General features: G+C 33.3%; 2 protein-coding genes across 2 annotated transcripts in view; one reads left to right on the top strand and one right to left on the bottom strand.

Moving 5' to 3' along the window:
- Positions 1 to 22,670, bottom strand: part of zgc:152774 — a 30,533-nt gene extending 7,863 nt beyond the window's left edge. Inside the window, exons 1-11 of the mRNA NM_001320211.1 lie at positions 22,553 to 22,670; positions 22,396 to 22,468; positions 16,427 to 16,559; positions 15,956 to 16,176; positions 15,266 to 15,413; positions 10,808 to 10,967; positions 6,631 to 6,759; positions 6,400 to 6,519; positions 5,060 to 5,163; positions 2,520 to 2,684; positions 964 to 1,083 (exon numbers count right to left, since the gene is read on the bottom strand). Of these exons, the coding sequence (NP_001307140.1) occupies positions 964 to 1,083; positions 2,520 to 2,684; positions 5,060 to 5,163; positions 6,400 to 6,519; positions 6,631 to 6,759; positions 10,808 to 10,967; positions 15,266 to 15,413; positions 15,956 to 16,176; positions 16,427 to 16,559; positions 22,396 to 22,468; positions 22,553 to 22,594 (1,415 nt within the window). The 5' untranslated portion in view covers positions 22,595 to 22,670. The remainder of the gene's footprint in view (positions 1 to 963; positions 1,084 to 2,519; positions 2,685 to 5,059; positions 5,164 to 6,399; positions 6,520 to 6,630; positions 6,760 to 10,807; positions 10,968 to 15,265; positions 15,414 to 15,955; positions 16,177 to 16,426; positions 16,560 to 22,395; positions 22,469 to 22,552) is intronic.
- Positions 1 to 24,559, top strand: part of tbc1d9b (TBC1 domain family member 9b) — an 89,339-nt gene that overhangs the window by 46,741 nt on the left and 18,039 nt on the right. The gene's annotated exons all lie outside the window — the stretch shown is intronic.

Genomic DNA, 24,559 nt, shown 5'->3' on the forward strand with positions numbered 1-24,559 from the left:
TCTGACTGTGTGTGTATGTATATATATATATATATATATATATATATATATATATATATATATATATATATATATATATATATATATATATATATATATATATATATATATATATATATATATATATATTATAATAGATTGAATGATGGGATCATTAGTCTTTCACAGGATTTGTGTGGGCCTTTATATTCGAAGGCCAATAATGGACATGTAGGCCAATAAATAAGACTCTTGATATTTTTTTTTAATATATTTTTTGTAAAGCCCTTTTTCTACATAGCATGCAACTCGAAGGGCTTCCTCTTATATGTATAAACAAATAGAAAAATCAGCATCAATGTCGGGAACTCAATATAGAAATACAAACACACAAACACATTTGAAGAGACTCAACTACTGAAAACAATTCAATATTTATTGTCCAAAAATGTATTTCATTACATTAAAGATAAAGAAAACTACATAAAACACAAAGCATCATCGGCAGATACCGATAGAGCTGCTTATATATCATCCATAACTATAGTTTGCAAAATTCAGATTTTTTTTTTACTTGATTTAATCAAGGATTCCTTCAATTTAAAGAAGTGGTCAATACAAACACTTCTGAATGTTCAAAAGGATTATATTTTAAATAAATGCAGTTATTCAGATCGTTCACAATAGAAACCAGATTAAAAAAAAAAAAAACTAGTGCTGGGCAAAAATGAATCATGCAATATAAAAGTTTGTTTTGACATACTATATCTGTGTGTACTGTGCATATGTATAATGTATGTGTAATATACAGCATGTAATGAATATATAAGACTCACACATATATTATTTCAAGACAAACTTTTATTTTGACAGCGATTCATCTTTGCTCTGCAATAACATTTAACTTTTTTTTTTTATGAAATAAAAGAGCCCATACTGTGGCTGGTCCATTTTGAGCACACTGGTTTAAGTAAACAGACTCACCGTAAGCGTGGTACAGGGTGCATGGAGCATCTGAACAGGTCAGGAACATTTCCAGCGAACAGAAGCGTGTTGACTCCTCTCCATTTCAAACAATCCCCACACTGAATCCACGTCACATCACTTTAAACACAGCAAACCAGAAACACAGCAGCTCAGTCTGAGGAGTTTAACACATTCATTTTGCCCTCCTGTGCTGATGTGTCTTACACTGCGTGAAATCTATAATGGCAGAGGCAGACTAGAGAAAGTCAAATAGATGTGGACTTTTATTTTGGGAAACATTTAATTTTACTTGACTGTCACTTCCAAAGCATTATACTGAATAAAAAGTACTAGTTAAAAGATTCACTGATTCAGTAATCTAGTTAGAGCGAGTCTCTAGTTAATGATTCACTGATTCAGTAATCTGGACAGAGAGTATCCAGTTAATGACTCAATGATTCAATAATCTGATCAGAGTGAGTCTATAGTTAAAGATTCACTGATTCAATAATCTGATCAGAGTGAGTCTATAGTTAAAGATTCACTGATTCATTGATCTGGTGAGAGCGAATCTCTAGTTAAAGATTCACTGATTCAATGATCTGGTCAGAGTGAATCTCCAGTTAAGGATTCACATAATCAATAATCTAAACAGAGTGAGTCTCCAGTTAAAAAAATTTAATGATTCAATGATCTGATCAGAGTGAGTGTACAATTAAAGATTCACTGATTCAATAATCTGGTCAGAGCGAGTCTCCAGTTAAAGATTCACTGATTCTCAGTAATCTGGTCAGATTGAATCACCAGTTAATTATTCATTGATTCAATAATCTGGTCAGAGCAAGTCTACAGTTATTGATTCACTGATTCAACAGAGTGAGACTCCAGTTAAAGAGTCACTGATTCTCAGTAATCTGGTCAGAGCAAGTCTCCAGTTGACGATTCAATGATTCAGTTATCTGGTCAGAGCAAGTCTACAGTTATTGATTCACTGATTCAACAGAGTGAGTCTCCAGTTAAAGAGTCACTGATTCAATAATCTTGTCAGAGTGAGTCTCTTGGTAACGATTCACTGATTCAATAATTTGGTCAAAGTGAATCTCCGGCATTTTAGCATTTCTGATTCTCAAATTCAGATTTTTTTTTTTATTAAACTTTAAACATTTCACCTCTGCTGATTGTTTCTGCTTGGCTTGAGAACCTTTGAGAAGCTCATTAGAGATGTTTAGTGTGGTGTTTCAGCTGCCGCATGCTTTCTGCTGTGCACCACACACACACTCTATGGCTTTATCCGTGTGATTAACAGTTTCTCAGCGCCGCCCACCTTTTTTTAACAGCTCGACTCGACCCTTGCCATCATAACACACAGTCTCTGCACGTGCGCTTGCTGTCGTGCGTTTATGAGTGAGCTCTGTGGTCTAACAGAAAAATAGCCTGTCAGTTTTTAGTAAAGATGAGTTGCACCATCTCTCTTATTTTTACCCACAAAGGCTCAACTCAACTCTCACCGACAGATGCGAGTCGCTGTGTGTGAAAACTACTGTGTGAAAGGTTTTGAAGGGAGAAAATCATACGCTTCCTCTTCCTCTTCATCATCGTCTTCCTCTTCCTCGGTTTCCTCGGTGTCTCCTTCTTGGCTTTTTCTCTCCAAGGCCTGAAACGCTCGCTCTTTCGCTTTCTTTTCCTTCTTTTCCCGCCAGTAGTCATTCAGCTTGAGGCCGAGAGCAGCTAATGTGAGTCTGGGAGGAAAACAGCAGGATATGCAGTTAATACAATTTTAATAAACAGCAAAAGATCAAGAGAAACTTTTTTTCTCGTAAATTGAAAAAAAAAAAAATTTTGCTAATAAATTTAGAATTTTAATGCATTATTTTTCTACTCCTAAAGATGTTCGGTGACACTTATTTTAATCTCAAACTCTTATTGTAATGGTTATAACTGTTTACCAGAACTGTTTTGTTTAAATTCAACAAAAATTGTTCATATTAACTAAGAAATTGTTATATTATATGATATTAATGAATGTATAAATTCGATTAATGTTAATTCGATATTATGTATGTATGTATATATATATATATATATATATATATATATATATATATATATATATATATATATATATATATATATATATATATGTGTATATATATATATATATGTGTATATATATATATATATGTGTATATATATATATATATGTGTATATATATATATATATGTGTATATATATATATATATATATATATATATATATATATATATCTATATATATTTAAATTTATACAACAGTTCAGCTATTTTTCAGTGTTAATTATTGCGATCTCCCGATTGCAGCAGAGAAATACTGGGAAATCTCTGTAGACTGAAGGCATTTCATGCTGTTCAGCCTTATAATCCTACAATGTGAGCAAAATCACCTGTTTTGTCATCACTTTAGACATTACGCTAGAGAACCATTCAAACACTAGCTCTAAAGTGAAGTTGGTGTAGAAGTAACGGCTTCTGCTGTTCTGATGGTCAGCTGCAGATGTGTATAAATGGTGGAAGAAAGTAGTTCCTCTTACAAAAGGGTTTTTAGACTCTTGTGTTTGATTTTCTTTTTTATTTACATGATTATGCTGTCGAACTGCAATATCAGACAAGTAGCAGTGCTGTATAGCGACACTAGTGGGATACTAAGGCACTTGACCTGCGGCCTCGAGCCAATGCACACCTCCTAATGGTGCCGATATACAGCCGTATGATACTTGTGTGATATTGCTCATTTATAGAGCAACTGACTTCCATGAGGAAGGTCGCCAGTTCGATCCCAGCTCGGAGTGGGTTGGGTGGGGTAGGATCCGGCGGGGTCATATTGGTGCCATGACCCGGATGAGAGTGAGGCTCAGGTGGGTGAGTGTAACGGAGGCCAGCTAGTGTGTGCTGTGCAGGTAAACCTCACTCCTCTGACCTCTAAAGGTGCTCTAGTAACAGACGCTAGAGGTCATGGTCTTTAGCCTCTTTGGTAGAGCAACCGACTCCCTTGTGGAAGATCGCCAGGTTCGAAATCAGCTCGGAGCAGGCTGAGTGGTGTAGGACCGGCAGGGTTACATATGTGTATATACACACACACACACACTTAATTTTATTATATATATATATATTTACAATTAATATATACACACTTAATTGATATTTTTTGTTGTGTACTGAAGAGTTAATTTACAGAAAAAGCATGATTTTTAATAAGCAGTAAACAACTAAATTGTTTGTTTTTGCAAATTAGCTCTTCATAAGCAAGCAGACAGACTTTTTAAGTTGTAAATACATTTATAACCAAAACCTTAAAGTGATACTTTACAAAATAAAAATCTGAAACCATATTAAATGGATAACATCTAGTGCTTTTAATCATTTTTTTTTGTACATGTACAGCTATTTCTTTCTAAAATTCATTCATTCATTATTTTTGCTTCCGCTTAGTCCTTTTATTCATCAGGGGTCGCCACAGCGGAATAACCTGACAACTATTCCAGCATATGCTTTACACAGTGGATGCCCTTCCAGTTGCAAACCAGCACTGGGAAACACCCATAGACTCTCTCACACACACAACTCATACACTACGGCCAATTTAGTTGATCATTTCCCCTATAGCGCATGTGTTTGGACTGTGGGGGAAACCGGAACACCCGGAGGAAACCCACACCAACACGGGGAGAACATGCAAACTCCACACAGAAATGCCTACTGAGCCAACCGGGACTCGAACCAGTGACGTTCTTACTATTAGGCCACAGTGCTTATCTCTGAGCCACTGTGCCACCCCTAAAATTTTATTTTACAGTAAGAATTAAATATAAAACGTTCTATACATATAGTAAAATCATGACTTATTCTCAGGTTATTATATAATTTTTAAATGATGTTATTTTAAAAAAAAGTTGTTATTTTGATATTTTTGAACACATAAAAAAACATTAAACATAAAAAATAATGAAAACATAAGCATGCAGACATTTTATTGTGCTAAAGTCTGCACTTGAACCCATTGTTAGTGATCCACAGCTCCTTTATAAGTGAAATAAGGCATTATCTGATCTGAAGTCAGCGGAGAGCTGCTGAAATGCACCTGTACTCTTTGGTGTACTCAAAGTCTTGCTTATTGTGAGCAGGTTTGAGGAAATTGCATTCGATCACTCCGATGACGCCGACCCCTGACCTCTGACCTGATGACTTAAAGGAGAGAGAAACAGACGATGAGTCAAAAACACAGACACCAGCAACACACGGACAGACTTAGGGGAATTTTAGAGCTGACCAAAAGTGATATCTCAATAGTTTTGCTTCCCACACCAATAATTAAACATTGTTTTGCTGAGTGTGTTTGTATTGCTGTTGTTTTCTAATTCATAATTACACAATATAAGTAATTACATTATTACAATACAATGTAAGGGATAGTTCACCTCAAAAAAATGTGCTTACTATTTACTAACTCTGAAGTGGTTCTTTTTCTGTTGAACACAAAGGAAGATATTTTGAAGAATGTTGGAAACCTGTAACCATTGACTTCCATAGTTGGAAAAACAAATACTATGGAAGTTAATGGTTACAGGTTTCCAACATTCTTCATAATATCTTCCTTTGTGTTCAACAGAATAAAGAATGGGTTTGTGACAAGTAAATGATGACAGAATTGTTTAGGAATTGTTTATTTCTAGGAGAACTATCCCTTTAATGAGTGAACAACTGAATCATTCAATCAAATGACTTGTTCAAATGAGCTGATTTGTTTTAAAACCAAGCGAGTTACTCTTTTTAAATGAATCAGACTCTGCTTTGGCTTTGTTTAGAACTATTTTCATGAACAACTGAATCACTCATTTAAATGATTTGTTAAAAAGAGTAGATTCATTTTAAAACTAACCAAGTGACTCTTTTTAAATTAATCAGAGTCTGCTCTGGCTTTGTTTACAACTATTTTCAAGAACAACTGAATCATTCATTCAAATGATTTGTTCAAAAGAACCGATTCATTTTAAAACTAACAAAGTAACTCTTTTTAAATGAATCAGAGTCTACTTTGGCTTTGTTTAGAACTTTTTCATGAACAACTGAATCACTCATTCAAATGATTCATTCAAAAGAGTCGATTCATTTCGAAACCAAACAAGTGACTCATTTTGAGTGAATTAAAGTCTGTTTTGGCTTTGTTTGGAACTATTTTTATCAGCAAAACACGCAATATTTTGTCAAAAATGTACAGTAATTTCAATTGTGTTTTTATTTGTTTGCTATTGTTTTTTTTGTGCAAAGTGAGTGACATCATATTTCAACACAAAAAAATCACCCACCGCTAACTTTTGCTTGTTAACATAAAGCTTTTTGTTATAAAGCAAATTTTTACACAGTATTTGTCTATATTTAGTGAAAATGAGATTTTTAGACCTTTTCAGTGTTTTGACGTACCTTAATTTGGCAGCCGACCTTCTCATAGGCCTTTATGAGTCTGTTTTTATGGTACATCATAATTCCAAAGTGCTCCTTATTTTTCCCATTGAATCCAAATGTTATTTTCACTCTCTCGTTCTGTGCCACAGCGTTTAAAGAAAACACTAAAATGAGCTGCATCAAATGCAAAACAATCACAAACAGATCAGAAATGGTTCTTCAGCTGATGAATTATGAGTGTAAGGATACGATGAACTGCGGTTTATAGACGTCGTTCTCTATCATGGACAGACTCTTGGCCACAAGCTTGGTCTGAACTTTCCTCTGTCTCAAAATGATCTGAATCCTGGGCTTCAGATAAAGGATACTGAGATACGCCTGCAAAAAAACACAGCTCAGTCAGTGCTCAATTTTAACATTTAACATTTCATTTCCCTTAACTGTGACCGTCCCGCCATCAGGATGCTTATGGTTAAATTATGCTTAAATGCTTTTTTCGCAATTAAATCCTAATCTAAACATGACAAATATGAGTCATTGGAAAGGTCTAAGACTTCTGAATACATATTTATTTTTGTTTTGTAGGAAGAGCAATAGATCAGAACACATTTACTGTCACCCTAGTAAATGACAAAATTTACCATTACATATTTAAACTATGATATTGTAATCTAAACATAAAGCAATCATGACGATTGATATATCATTTGAAGGCTTAAATTTTCTGTTTTCCATATCTGGTGAATGATTTTTGATATTACTATGCAACAGTTATTTATTAGTTCGCAACAAGGATACGTAAAGCATTACTTTGCTACAGCAATCCACATGTATACTTGTTTTAGTGGCTAAAATCAAAACAAATACTACTTAAAAATTTTACTGTATGTCTGCTATACAAATATTGTCAAAAGTATGAAAAAACACTGTTTATATTCCTCAAAACATAGGGGGCGCTGTTGTATGGTCACCAATGGAAACTGAATTACCAACACAATCTCACGGCAATTTGTAATTTTTTGATTTAGTGGCTATTTCGTATGAATTCGTACGATCTAATTCGTACAATTTAGTACGACTTGCTCATCCCCCAATGACGGTTGGGTTTAGGGGTGGGGTTAGGTGCCACGCCTCCTTTTTAAAATCATAGAATTTCGAACGACTGAACTCGTACGAATTCGTACGAATTAGCCACTAAACTGGCAAAACGTAAAATACTTACGTTTTCTCGTGAGATAAGGCTGGAATTACACACATAACTCAACACATAACTCATTGTTGGGTTAAACATGTCCTTTTAAGATGAATATTGCACATTTTACTAGCTGCAGATCATGATCTCTGCATTATCTCTGACAGAAGTTGGTTTTATGTTGACATTATACAGTGTTTACGCTCTCTCGGCTCCACCTAAAACTCACACATTTGCATTCACACTGTAACAAGAGCATAGGCCTGCACCAATATCAGGAAGTGTGTCTAGTTTACATATCTGGTGACAGATTTTTCATAGACATTACTGAGCAACAGTTATTTATTCAGTTGCAACTAGGATACTCATTAGGGTTGTAAAGCATTACTTTGCTACAGCAATCCACAAGTATACATGTTTTAGTGGCTAAATTCAAATCAAATACCCTTAAATTGCCCTTACTACTTTACAATATTATGTCTACTTTACAAATATTGTGAAAAGCATGAAAAATGTTCTATTCATAATCCTCAAAACATAGGGGGCGCTGTTGTATGGTCACCAATGGAAACTGAATAACACACCTGACTCAACACATAACTCATTTTTGTTTTAAAATGTCCTTTTAAGATGAATATTGCACATTTTACTAGCTGCAGATCATGATCTCTGCATTATCTCTGACAGAAGTTGGTTTTGTGTTGACTTTATACAGTGTGAACGTTCTCTCAGATCCACCTACAACTCACACATTTGCATTCACACTGTAACAAGAGCACAGACCAGCATCAATATCAGGAAGTTTGTCTAGTTTACATATCTGGTGACAGATTTTTATTCACTTGCAACAAGGATACTCAAAGGACACATAAAGCATTACTTTGCTACAGCAATCCACATGTATTTGTGTTTTTAGTGGCTAAATTCAAATCAGATACCACCAAACTGCCCTTACTAATTTACAATTTTATGTCTACTTTACAAATACTGTCAAAAGTGTTTTTAAAAAATGCGGTTCATAGTCATCAAACATAGGGGGGCGCCCTTGTATGTTCACCAATAGAAACTGAATGTCACCTGTTGGTCATGTCTGGTACTGCAGCCAAACAAAATCTCACTTAAAGGGGTGGTCCAGAATGTTATTTTTAAGGCTTGGTTGTGTTAATAAGATGCAAAGCAATGTGTGCTCATGTTTAACTTGAAGGAAATCGTGTTATTTTTTCATAAATCTCACTTTGATTATACACAGCTACTCAGCTAACATGAAAACGACTGTCATATTTCCTAGTTTCTCTAAAAGGCCCACCCTCAAGTGACTCTGATTGGTCATCATCATAATATGCTGTGATTCGCCGATCGGCTCCACGTCACGCCCTGACAAGCACGCGCGTTTTGTGTAAACAGTCAGTCAGTCAGTCAGTCAACACGTGTCTGTAACGAGTGAAAATGGGATGCGGCTCCTTTAACTGTTTCTGTGCCTTTTAGTGTGTTTATGCGTGTATACGATGAAGTATCTGTAACACGAGAAGCGCATGTGCGCGGGAGAGATTTTTATTGTTCTTTTTCTCTCATGCTCGGATTAAGTTATTTTCTATGGTGACAGAATAAAGCACAAGATGTGAGATGAGACCTTTGTGAGCCTGGATTGATTTGTTTTTGATGTTACACTCCAGTTGGGAAATCATTGCTGTATTTTTTTTTAAATCAATGCGTTACAGGACGTCTTTCATGCATATGCGGAATATGCCTGTGTAAGTAACATGAATCGTTCACATATCTTTTGCGACTTTATTGTCCGAGTTGTAAAACGCATAGCAAAGCTGCCTATAGAGAGAAACTCTGCCGTCTCCCACAGAGAGACGCAGGTGCTGGCCAAGAGTGCGTGTATGTGTATGTGTGTGTGTGCGTTTACAGCCGTTTGATAAATATAGATTTGTAACGTTAGCTAAGTCGTTAGCGGTTACCATAATTTCCCGTTGTTTACATCTTTGCTACAACACACCGTTAAAGTTAGACACTGTACATGTCATGATCAATTTTAACAAATAAAAACACTTACAGGTCATGACTCAGAGTTCACAGCGTCTCCTTGCTCCATCTTTGAGGAGATTTTAACTGAATCCAGCACTGAACTGGGAGAGATTCTGGAAGCTGTGTTTTGTCAAATCATGCTTGCTGTGTATTTTATAGTTCTCTGGAACATAATTAATATTGAACTGTAAGCACTTCTGTGTTTGGGTCGTGTCATTTGGAAGCCCAACAACAGAAACAGAACAGCTCTGTGGAAACAGCAGGATGGCATTTCTCTCTCTGCAGTAACGTTACAGCGCCTATGGCCACGGCCTTTACCTGCGCAGTGTGGGATGCGCAATAACGAACTTTTGTGATCTCACAGGGGGCGGAAGTATTTTTTGTAGTCCCCAAAATTCGTTAATTGTAGGCGTTGCTAAGCTAACTCTGTACAAATCAAGGTCTCCCTTTGCATTAAACTTTGAATATTTTACATTCAGAGATGCTGTTTATGTTCACACAGCTACATTACACATCAACTGAAGTTTAAAATATAATATCGTAGTGGACCACCCCTTTAAAGCTCTTTTTTGACATATCAACTTCAAATTTGGAAAAAATTTGTTCAGATATTTCAGATAGTGCTGATTATTTCAGATAGTACTTATTAGGGTTGCAAAACATTACTTTGCTACAGCAATCCACATGAATACATGTTTTTAAGAGCTAAATTCAAATCAAATACCACCAAACTGACCATACTACTTTACATTTTTATGTCTACTTTACAAATATTGTCTAAAGTGTGAAAAAATACTGTTCATATTTTTCAAAACACAGGGGGCGCTGTTGTATGTTCACTAGTGGAAACTATAAAACACACATAACTCAATAATAATATGTCAATTTAACAATCCCTTTAAGATGAATAATGCACATTTTTACTAGCTACAGATCTTTATCTCTGACAGAAGTTGGTTTTGTGTTGACTTGATATCTCGTGACTGATATATGATAGAGTTTACTGAGCAACTGTTATTTATTTACTTGCAACAAGGATACTCGAATGACTTTGCTACAGCAATCCACATGTAAACATTATGCATACAGTGTGAACGCTCTCAGCTCCACCTACAACTCACACATTTGCATTCACACTGTAACACGAGCACAGAGCAACAATAGTTTCTCTCTTTCTGTTTATTCTTTCTGTTTTTCACTCACTCGGAGAGAAAACTCCATCTCAGGAGTGCTGCTGGTGTCTCTGCGCTGTTTATAATAATCTCTCCTCCACTTTCCCTGCATGTCCTCCGAGCAGATCTCCGGCAGACGGATGTCTTCAACATCGCTGTCAAAATCAAACTCCGGCTTTTCATCTTTATTCCTGCCAGACAAGATTAAAATTCACATTAGAATAGTATTTGTCACTTACAGAGTCATACACATGCAGTGAAATGCTCATATAAACACTCATGACCTTAAAATAATAACAGCGATAACAAAAATAATAATAACAATAAAACATATATAGATAAATAAATAAACAGATATATAGATAATTAAATAAACAGACATATAGATAAATAAATAAAAACAGATATAGATAAATAAATAAACATATAGATAAATAAACAAACAAATAAATAAATAAAACATATATATATATATAGATAAATAAATAAACAGACAGATAAATAAATAAATGAATTATATATATATATATATATATATATATATATATATATATATATATATATATATATATATATATATATATTAATAAATAAACAGATATCTAGTTAAATAAGTAAACAAGCATATAAATAAATAAATAAATAAATAAATAAATAAATAAACGGACATAACATTTGGATAGATAAATAAATAAACTGATATCTAGTTAAATAAATAAACAGACATATATAAATAAATAAATAAACAAACAGACATATAAAAAATAAATAAATAAAAACAGATATAAAGATAAATAAACAGACATATAAATAAATAAATAAACACTTATATAAACAGACATATAGATAAATAAACAAATACATGCATAAACAAATAAATACATAAATAAACAAATACATACATACACAGGTTGGATAGATAGATAGATAGATAGATAGATAGACAGACAGACAGACAGACAGACAGACAGACAGACAGTTAGATAGATAGATAGATAGATAGATAGATAGATAGATAGATAGATAGATAGATAGATAGATAGATAGATAGATAGATAGATACTGTAAACATCCTGATGTTTGATATAAAACATGTACATATAAGTAACATAAAAATAAACATTAAAATAAATGTTGAAAAGTTGGCCTATGTGAGTCTAATTAAATGCATATACACTATTTATTTAAGAAGATTGCACGCTTTTAGGATTAAGCTAACTTGATTTGTTAAACTAAGCAGGGTTAAGGCATTCAAACTAACACAAATCAAAAGAGAGCCGTTCGTCAGCACTCCTATGCTTACAGTATGCAAATGAATGGACACACTGAATATAATGGGTTTCCTCTGTAACATAATTTGCATATTTTATCAGATTGGACTGTTTTCGTGTAACTGTCTTTCAGGAAACATTTTCTAGGCAAAGCATTTTCTAGACAAGCAACAATATGTGGACTTTCTCTTTAAAACGAGCAAAATAATCTGCAAATGGGAGAAGTAAAAACATCTTGTTCTTCCCCCATTGGCAGATTATATTGGGTGTTTTAATGAAAAGCTGACTTAGTTTTGACTTATTATTTCTGAAAACAATGCAATATTATTTAACTTGCTTAACAAATGCTTCTTGATTTAAGGGTCTTAGATATTTGGACTAGAAACGAGGCAGAAACTCAAAGTAAGAACAGAATTTTCATGTAAAAGGACTTGTAAAGCCTGTTTTATGTGTATAGTTAAGTATCTTATAGTATTTGTTAGTTATATCTATGGGTTTTTAAAAAATAAATAACAATACCTCTTATGTCCAGTGTTGTGTTTGTATTCATGATTAATTTATAGAGCATTTGCGAGACAACACTTCGTTCCTCTTTATGTCCAAACGTGCAGCGGAATGACAATAAAGCTTGACCTAACTTGATTTTGCCAACCCAGGCTCAGTCTAATTACGTACCCCTGTATACATTTCTGGAGAGCACCAAATACATGCCAGGAGCTACATTTTTACGGTTTTTCTTTACACAAATCCACCAGAGGCCGATGTGTCTGCTTTTTCAGATCTCAAATTTCTCTCATGAGTGCCATTCATGCCTGCTGTTCTCACGTAAATCCACCAGAGGCCGCTGTCGACTGACTGACTGGTCGACTGACCCACCCTTCTCCTTCCCTGAACCCAACCAACAGTTTTAAAAAGCAATCCAGAAAAAAAAATCGCCTGATTTCTACCACATTTTCAGATTTTATCACATTCTCACCCTGTTATTTACTTCTTTATTTTCTTATTTGGCTTCTGTTTTTGTTTTATGAGACGGCCACAGCCATATCACCCTGCAGCCTAAGACCGGTTACTCACTGAAGCTAAGCAGGGATGAGCCTAGTCAGTACCTGTATGGGAGACCACATGGGAAAGCTAGGTTGCTGTTGGAAGTGGCATTAGTGAGGCCAGCAGGGGGCACTTAACCTGAGTCCTAATGCCCCAGTATAGTTAATGAGATGCTATACTGTCAGTGGGTGCCATCTTTCAGATGAGACCTTAAACCGATGTCTCTGTGGTTGGTAAAAATCCCATGGCACTTCTTATAAAGAAAGGGGTGTAACCCGGTGTCCTGGCCAAATCCCTCTATTGGCTCTTACCCATCAAGGCCTCCCAATCATCCCCATCCACCGAATTGGCTCTATCATTGTCTCTCCACTCCCTCTATAGCTGGTGTGTGGTGAACACACTGGTGCTGTTGTCCTTTGGCTGCTGTCGCATCATCCAGTGCTGCACACAGGTGGTGGTGTGGAGAGACCCCTCCCCCCTCCCCCATGATTGTGAAGTGCTTTTGGGTGTATGGCCATACACAATAAGTGCGCTATATAAATACACACATTACATTATATGCTTTTTAGAACTGTTCTTTGCCAAACTCGAATCCCGTCATCGTGGTCAACTCCTCTCTGCCTCTCAAATCCGCCGACGTACATGGCGAGGCACTGGACAAACTGGTAACAGAGGTAAAGCTTTCCATTTGGAGATAACCAGTCAACGGGTAAGTGTGAAAAGGAATGGCGTCATACCTCCCCGTCGCCTTTGTTTTAAAGACAAAATGCAGCCATATGTATTTCTGGCTACATAATACATGCTCTCCAGGAATGTATATAGGGACACGTTTTCAGAATGAGCCTGTGTTGTTTCTTGCAGTGCATTGCAATACTCAACAACAACATCACATATTTTCCCAGTATGATGCTGTCAACCCAAGCTCATTCTGAAAACGTACCCCCGCGGACGTTTCTCGAGACCGCGATTTACGTGGCCGGAGGTACGTATGGCCCGCATTTGGTTTTTTCGAGCGAACGCTATGGGGCGGTATGATGTCACTCCTCTTCTTCGCGCTCGCCGGCTGTGACGGCTCACTTACCTCCGTGTGGAAGGCTTTCCCGCCGCAACCAGTTTGTCCGCTTAGCTCGTAGTGTTAAGTCGGCGGAGCAGAGGCCCGGTATGATTGTATTTATTTATTAATTTATTTATTTTTTGTGTATTTATTTATTTATTTATTTATTTATTTATTTATTTATTTATTTATTTATTTATGTATGATTGTTTTTATTTACTTATGAATGTCTATTTATTTATTTATTTATTTATTTATTTATTTATTTATATATTCATTTATTTGTGTATGTATGATTTTATTTATTTATTTATTTATTTATTTATTTATTTATGTTTCTAATTATTTATTTATTTGTGTCTGTGTTATTGTATTAATTTATTTTATTTTTTTATTCATTTATCAGTGTGTCTATTTATTTATTTATTTATGATTGTATTTATTTACTTATGAGTGTTTATTTATTTATTTATATATTAATTTATTTGTGTATGTATGATTTTATTTAATTATTTATTTATGTGTGTTTCTATTTATTTATTTATTTATTTGTGTCTGTATTATTGTATTTATTTATTTTTAGTTTTCATTTATGAGTGTGTTATTATTTATTTATTTGTTTATATATATATATATATATATATATATATATATATATATATATATATATATATATATATATATATATATATATATATATATATATATGACTGCATTTATTTATTTATTTAATTATGTGTGTCTTTTTATTAAATTTATTTGTTTTTTTTGTAAACCGTCGCTTGGTTTTAGGGAAGGAGTAGGAGGGTGGCTGGGTCAGCTGATTGGCCGGCCGCCCAGTCGATCGTTTAGTCATTCAGTCAGTCGGACAGACGGTCACTCGACGCCGGCCTCCGGCGGCTTTTCAGGCGAGAACAGCACAGACGCGAACGGTGCGCGCTCCCAAGAGGCGTTCGAGATGCAAAAAAGCGCGGCACAGCGGCCTCTCGCGGATTCGCGAAAACAAAAACTGCACAAATACGTACCTCCCGGGACATATTTCGCGGTCTCCAGAAACATCCGCGGGGCTACGTTTCCACAATGAGCCTGGGTTGGATGCTGTATTAATGCTGAAACTGACCTGCGGATGTTCCAGATGAGTATTTTGGTGCCTTTCTTGCCCTGTATGGAGTCCAGCTGCTCCTGTAACTCCGACTCGCTCTGGAATAAAGAGTATTTGAGGATTGCTCTCAGACTCGCCTCCGAATCCTCCGTAACCACCAGCGCATGTGAGACGGGAGTTAAAGGCTGTGTTTGAGGATGGAGATGATCTGCATTTGACATTATTACTACTGCATGCATCTTTAAACATTCGTTCATTCATTTTCCTTCGGCTTAGTTCATTCATTCATCAGGGGTCGCCACAGCAGAATGAACCGCCAACTATTCCGGCATAAATGCTCTTGTTAGCGCTTTGAGTCTGAGAAAAGCACAGTATAAATAAAATGTATTATTATTATGTGTTTTACACAGCGGATGCCCTTCCAGCCGCAACCTAGTACTGGGAAACACCCATACACACTCATTCACACTCATACACTAAGGACAATTTATACCCTATAGCACATGTGTTTGGACTGTAGGGGAAACCGAAGCACCTGGAGGAAACCCACGCCAACACGGGGAGAACATGCAAACTCCACGCAGAAATGCTAACTGATGGGACTCGAACCAGTGATCTTTTTGCTGTGAGGCCACAGTGCTAACCCCCGTGTCGCCCCATCTTTAAACACACACAAAATGCCAATATGAGTTAGCATCAGAAGGATATTGGTCTGCTGGTTGAACGGAGCGATGGGTACGATCACAGCCTGGGCTTTAATAGCCTGTAAGAAGCTTTGCGACAGCATCCCGACACTCTGACAGCCGCCGTTCTTGGTGAAGATCAGAGCGTCTCGACCCAAACGCATCGACCCAGACTTAAACCCATTCCCATACACACCAATGGGCTGATGACTGCTTTTACTGGAGCCTTTCTCTGTGAACCCGAAACTGCACACAGAAAACAAACACACTTACAAATGCACGACTGTCTTTACAACATGTGTGTGTGTGTGTTCCGAGTAGGGCTGCACAATATATCATCTCAGCATCGATGAGCGATGTAGACTTATACATAATAGTTTAAATTTACTCAGTTATAATAGCTGCAATTTTGACTTCAACTGTATATCGCAAATATTGCAATGTCAGTTGTTTCCAGTGTTGTGCAGCCCTATTTCTGAGGTGTTGCTTTACACACCTGAGCATTTTGTGCAGTTTGCTGGGCGTCATACCGCTGCCATTGTCCGTGAAACTGAGGCACAGCTGATCTCTGACCGTCACAACATCAATCCAGATGTTCTTGGCTGTGACGCCCGGGTCAGACGCATTATCTGGAATGCACATGCACACAAACACATGCAGAAAAACAGCATCATTCAGATAATGCGAGAAAGAAAACGTAAGCAATTGCATTCTTTAATGTGCATGCATTGCAGCTTGCTCAAAGCCACATCGTGATAATATACCATATTCTGTGATCAAAGTGTCAGTAATTAATCGCTATGAACATCTTTGATACGAGCAGAGGTCTAGAATAGGGTAAAATGTATGCATGTGTGTTTAGCTTTTTTATTTATTTATTTATTTATTTAAATTAATTAATCAATCAAATAAATAAATAATAATATATTTATTTATGTATTTGTTTGTGTATGTATGATTGTATTTATTTCAGTGTCTATTTATTTATTTATTTGTGTATGTATGATTGTATTTATTTATTTATTTATTTTTGAATGTGTCTATTTATTTATTTGTATGATTGTATTTATTTATTTATTTATGTGTGTCTATTTATTTATTTATTTGTGTATGTGTGATTGTATTTATTTATAAATTTATAATTTTTTTGTGTATTTATTTATTTATTTGTGTATGTATGATTGTATGTATTTATTTATTAATTTTTGTGTGTGTCTAATTATTTATTTATTTGTGTCTGTATTATTGTATTTATTTATTAATTTATAAATTTTTTGTGTGTATTTATTTATTTATTCGTGCATGTATGATTGTATTTATTTATTTATTTATTTTTGTGTGTGTCTAATTATTTATTTATTTGTGTCTGTATTATTGTATTTATTTATTTAATTTTTTTTATTCATTTATGAGTGTATTAATTAATTAATTAATTAATTAATTTCAATTCAATTCAATTCAATTCAGCTTTATTTGTATAGCGCTTTTACAATGTAGATTGTGTCAAAGCAGCTTCACATAAATGGTCATAGTAACTGGAACAGTGTGGTTCAGTAACTGGAACAGTGTAGTTCAGTTTTTAGTGTTTAAGTTCAGTTTAGCTCAGTTCAGAGCTAATAATAATTTATTTATTTATTTATGATTGTATTTATTTATTTATGAGTGTCTATTTATTTATTTATTTATTTATTTATTTATTTATTTATTTATTTATGTGTGTGTCTAATTATTTATTTATTTGTGTCTGTATTCTTGTATTTATTTATTTTTATTTTTTTATTTATTTATGTGTGTGTCTATTTATTTTATTTATTTGTTTATTTATATGTATGACTGCATTTATGTATTTATTTAATTATGTGTGTCTATTTATTTGTTTATTTGGATGTCTATTTAGTTATTTATTTATTTGTGTATGTATGATTGTATTTATTTATTTATATTTATATATTTATTTAAGTATGTCTGTTTATTTATTAATTTATTTGTATTTATTTGTTATTATTATTTATTTGTAATTAATTTTATTTATTTATTTGTGTATGTATGATTGTTTTTATTAATTAATTAATTTATTTATTTATTTGTGTGTATATTTATTTATTTATTTATTTATTTATTTATTTATGTGGAAGTCTATTTATTTATTTATTTATTTATTTATCTATCTATTTGTGTATGTATAATTGTATTTATTTGTTTATTTATTTATGTATGATTTTATTTATTTATTTATTTATCCTACTCAGTTGTGTGCATAATTTATAAACATTTTTTGCACACTTTCTAAAATTTATGCACATCTTGGGATTTGATTAAACATATTTTTATGCAATATTCCCACATGCACAAAAATATAGGATGATTATAATAGCTGGTAAAGTAACCCTTTTTTCAGCTTGTGGGTTCATATCGTGATAATATACAGTATATCGTGATAAAAGTGTAAGTATTTAATCGCTGTAAACATCTTTGATACTGTACCAGCAGAAGTCTACAGTCAAATCTATGCAGGTGTGCTTTGCTCTTTCTTTTTGCGATGCTATTTGTTTTTCTGCAACACTCCTAATCTGCCAGCATTTGCAAAATAGCAGAACTTCTAAATTTAACTTATAACCTACAACCTAAAAAGCAGACGCAAAAACCGTTTAACAGGATGTGGAGAGGAAACTGCACATGCATTAAGACGGGTTTAGTTAAAACCTCACTTCTTGATTATTAATATGATTAAAGAGGAGCACGTTTTGAAATAGTTCCTGCATCTAACGGTACTGAAAATCCAATGCTGAGAGCTTCACATATTTCCAGCAGCTTTTACCATTATACATCTACAGTATCTCTACTCGTATAGCATGGTAAACCACAGGTGTAGGTCACACAGTAAATATCCTCTTTGGGTTTCACAAACACTGTGACTAGATCGTGTTTTTTTACATCTATATTTTCGGCAAACCCAACAAAACAAACATACAAGTGTGTATTTAGCATCTTCCTGTACATCAAATGCAACTTGCTTTGCTATTTTACATTTATTATAATAATTATATTATAATATTATTACTTAATATTAGTGTTGCTCTGTGTTTTACTATAGTAATTTATAGTAAATACTATGGTGATTTTGAACCATACTATAGTAAAGTGTATTATATTATATATATTTTAGCATTAATAACTTTGTTAATAAATTCACCAGCATGCTGTAGTATTAACTATCAGATAAACTGTAATAAATACTGTAGTATATTTCAGTTTTACTACAGTAAACTTTGGTGCATTGTATTTTAATATACCCTATAGTTCACCCTATAGTTGTAGCATCTTTCTTTACATTAAATACAACATGTTTAGATATTTTTACATTTATTTAGTGTACTTTAGTGTTTTACTATAGTAATTTATAGTAAATAATATGGTGTTTTTCAACCGCACTATAGTAACGAGTACTATACTGTGTATATTAAAGTATTTACAAGTCTTTGTTAATGAATGCTTCAGCATAATGTAGTATTAACTATTAGATATTCTTCGCATTATGTCATTTGTTTATAATTTATAGTTTAATTCAAGTACTTTACTACAGTATTGCACATTATAAAATATTATAGTAATTGACAGTAATACTATAATGCTTTTGATCCATACTATGGTAAAAGTACTTGTTTTGTTATTTCTACAGTTGCTAAAATAACCCAACAACTAAAGTTATATAAACAATTGACCCAACACTGTGGTGTTCAATAGGGATATACCAAAAAAAAACAGTTTACTGTAGTATAAACTAATGTATACTCCAGTATTTATGACAGTTTATCAGTTCACTTTAGTTAATACTGCAGTACGCTGAAGTGTTTATTAATAAAGAGTTAATACAGTACAATACACCTTACTATGGTATTGTTCACATTAAACGCTACAGTATTGACTGTAAAATACTTTAGCATTCATTAATAAAGAGTTGTAAGTACAGTAAAATAAATTTTACTATGGTATGGTTTACATTAAACACTACAGCATTTACTGTAAAATACTTTAGGATTCATTAATGATATGTTGTATATACAGTACAATACACTTTACTATGGAAAGGATCACTACTATAAAACAGAATACTTTAGCAGTCATTAGTGGTGTTGCAAATGCAGTACAATACACGTTACTTAATATTGTTCAAATACACTATAGTAATTGACTATACTATAGTATAGTATAGTATAGTATAGTGTAGTTTAGTATAATATAGTATAGTATATTATATTATAGTATAGTGTAGTATAATATAGTATAGTATATTATAGTATATTATAGTATAGTATAATATAGTATGTTATAGTGTAGTTTAGTATAATATAGTATAGTATATTATAGTATAGTATAGTGTAGTATAGTATAATATAGTACGTTATAGTGTAGTTTAGTATAATATATTATATTATAGTATAGTATGCTCTATTATATTATAGTGTAGTATAGTATATTATATTATAGTATGGTATATTAAAGTATATTATAATATAGTGTAGTTTAGTATAATATAGTATAGTATATTATAGTATAGTATAGTGTAGTATAGTATAATATTGTACGTTATAGTGTAGTTTAGTATAATATAGTATAGTATATTATAGTATAGTGTAGTTTAGTATAATATTGTACGTTATAGTGTAGTTTAGTATAATATAGTATAGTATATTATAGTATAGTGTAGTATAGTATAATATTGTACGTTATAGTGTAGTTTAGTATAATATAGTATAGTATATTATAGTATAGTATGCTGTATTATATTATAGTATAGTATATTATAGTGTAGTATAGTATATTATATTATAGTATGGTATATTAAAGTATATTATAATATAGTGTAGTTTAGCATAATATAGTATAGTATACTATAGTATAGTATATTATAGTTTAGTATGGAATAATATATTATTTTATAGTGTAGTATATTGTAGTATAGTATAGTTTAGTATAGTATATTATATAGTGTAGTATAGTATAGTATGGTATATTATATTATAGTATATTATATTATAGTGTAGTTTAGTATAATATAGTATAGTATAGTTTAGTATAGAATAATATATTATTTTATAGGGTAGTATAGTATAGTATATTATAGTGTAGTATAGTATAGTATAGTATATTGTAATAAAGGATAGTTTAGAATAGTATATTATATAGTGTAGTATAGTATAGTTTCGTATATTATAGTGTAGTATAGTATAGTATATTATAGTGTAGTATAGTATAGTGTAGTATATTATAGTGTAGTATAGTATAGTGTAGTATATTATAGTGTAGTATAGTATAGTGTAGTATATTGTAATAAAGGATAGTTTAGAATAGTATATTATATAGTGTAGTATAGTATAGTTTCGTATATTATAGTGTAGTATAGTATAGTATATTATAGTGTAGTATAGTATAGTATGGTATATTATATTATAGTATATTATATTATAGTGTAGTTTAGTATAATATAGTATAGTATAGTTTAGTATAGAATAATATATTATTTTATAGGGTAGTATAGTATAGTATATTATAGTGTAGTATAGTATAGTGTAGTATATTATAGTGTAGTATAGTATAGTGTAGTATATTGTAATAAAGGATAGTTTAGAATAGTATATTATATAGTGTAGTATAGTATAGTTTCGTATATTATAGTGTAGTATAGTATAGTATATTATAGTGTAGTATAGTATAGTTTAGTATAATATAGTATGGTATATTAGTATATATTTAACATAGTATTATAAATACTTAAGCATTCATTATTGAAAAGTTGTAAATACAGCACAATAGACTTTACTATGGTATTGTTCAAAAACACTAGTATTTACTATAAAATACTTTAGCATTCATTAAGAGTTGTAAGTACAGTAAAAGACACTTACTGTGATATGGTTTACGTTAGGTACTATAGTATTTACTATAAAATACTTTAGCATTCATTAATCGAGTTGTAAATACAGTAAAATAGACTTAACTATGTTATTATTCACATTAAGCACTGCAGTATTTACTATAAAATACTTTAGCATTCATTAATAAAGAGCTGTAAATGCACTTTACTATGGTTCAAAACACTACAGTATTTCTTTTAAATTATTATATTATTTTATGTGGCACAGATAGTTTAAATACACTGACTTTCAGACACTGTAAAAGTGCAGAAAAACACAAAAGGCATTATTATTCTCATCACATATCTCTAATAAAACAGTTCGCTTGTGTGTATTTCCTCATATTATCTACAACAGGTGCGCACACGTCCAGCACTGTGTGTGTGTGTGTGTGTGTGTGTGTGTGTGTGTGTGTGAGTGTGTGTGAGTGTGCTGTCTACGAGCGGAAGTTTAAAGCGAAAGTAGCAGTTCCTGAGAGAGAAATAAAGTAGTTTTCCCTGCGATTTATAAAGGTGTGTGTGTGTGTGTTTTGAGTGTGTTTTGCGCTCACCGATGAGTTCTGCAACCGCGCTGAAGGGCCATGTGTGGCTGGTGGAGTTGCTCTCCAGGTACGACGGGCTCATCTGCAGAAAATATCAGCATTCATGATCTTCTAACAGTGTAATAATGCAGAGTTTAGATAGTTTAGAGAGAGATAATATACGCACAGAGCTCAGCCGGATCCCGTGTTCGCTCAGTCTCGCCATCATGAGGGTGAAAACACACGTCAGATGAGCTGAGATGCAGGAGGCTCATTCCTCATGCACAGACAGCGCTTCCTCATTTACTGTGTGTGTGTGTGTCTGTGTGTGTTTGTGTGACGCGACACGCCCACCCTGAACTGCTGCTGCTGCACTCAAGTAAATAACATCATCTCTCGTTCTTTCTTTTATTTACCATTAGTCTTTTTAAATCGTATGCTTTTATGTTTGTTTTGTTATTGCATAAATGAGATGTTTATAAAAATTAAAAAACATTTTTGTTTTGTATGAACACGTGCTCCTGTGCTCATAAAGGGATGGACATGGTCAGCAACTATACTCAGGTAGGCTGTGGCGTTGACACCATGCTCAGTTGGTACTAATGGACCCAGAGAAAATCTCCCCCACACCATTACACCACCACTACCAGCCTGAACCGCTGATACAAGGCAGGATGATCCATGCTTTCATGTTGTTGAGGCCAAATTTTGACCCGATCATCTGAATGTGGCAGCAGAAATGGAGACTCATCAGAGCAGGCAACGTTTCTCCAATCTTCTATTGTCCAGTTTTGGTGAGTCTGTGTGAATTGTAGCCTCAGTTTCCTGTTCTTAGCTGACAGGAGCGGCACCCGGTGTGCTCTTCTGCTGCTGTAGCCCATCCGCCTCAAGGTTGGACGTGTTATGTGTTCAGAGATGCTCTTCTGCAGAGCTCGGTTGTAACGAGTTCTTATTTGAGTTACTGTTGCCTTTCTGTCAGCTGGAACCAGTCTGGCCATTCTCCTCTGACTTCTGGCATTAATAAGGCATTTGCACCCACAGAACTGCCGCTCACTGGATATTCCCTCTTTGTCCGAGCATTCTCTGTAAACGCTAGAGATGGTTGTGCATGAAGTTCCCAGTAGATCAGCAGTTTCTGAAATACTCAGACCAGCCCGTCTGGCACCAACAACAATGCTGCGTTCAAAGTCACTTAAATCCCCTTTCTTCCCCATTCTGATGCTCGCTTTGACCTGCAGCAGATCGTCTTGACCATGTCTACATGCCTATATGCATTTAGCTGCTGCTATGTGATTGGCTGTTTAAAGTTTGCATCAGGAGCAGTTGGACAGGTGTACCTAAAAAAGTGGCCGGTGAGTGTAAATACACACATGCATGCATATATTTGAGAAAAGGTTTATTTATATTCAAATACAAGACTTACATATATATATATATATATATATATATATATATATATATATATATATATATATATATATATATATATATATATATACACACACACACACAAATTATATATACATTTAAATATCTATTTAACTAAACTATTTTGTGTATATATATTTTTTCTATGTATGTGTGCATATATATAAATATATATATATATATATATATATATATATATATATATATATATATATATATATATATATATATATATATATATACTGTGAAGGGATATTTTTGTAAAATGCAGACAGAAAACAAGCTTTTTCGTACAGTCCAAGGTCAAAGTTGCACACATTGTAGCACTCCTATGGTCAGGAGTTAGAAAACCACAACAAGACATTTTCTTTTCCAGCAGAAATGTATCTTTACTTTGGCACAAATGTGAGCGTGTGTGCATAGGAAAGTATTAAACTGACACTTGAAAAAACTGAGACAGTTTCCTACACATTCTGTTTGTATGTGCGTGTGTGAGCGCGCACACATGTGTGTGTGTGTGTGTGTGTATGTGTTTGTGTGTGTGTGTGACAGATGTCATCCTGTTTTAATAAACTACTTTTTTGCTTTGCTCTAACCCTTGTCTGACTGAAGCCATTTTTGCTGATTTCCATGACAAATACCTACAGTTAATTATTAAATCCCCTGATTATTTTCACAGAATTTCTGTTTAGCGGAGAGCAGATTTTTTTTCAACACATTACTAATCATAATAGTTTTAATAACTCATCTCTAATAACTGATTTAT

Source organism: Danio rerio, chromosome 14 (assembly GCF_052040795.2).
Source record: "Danio rerio strain M-AB ecotype USA chromosome 14, GRCz13ab, whole genome shotgun sequence".
NCBI lineage: Eukaryota > Metazoa > Chordata > Actinopteri > Cypriniformes > Danionidae > Danio > Danio rerio.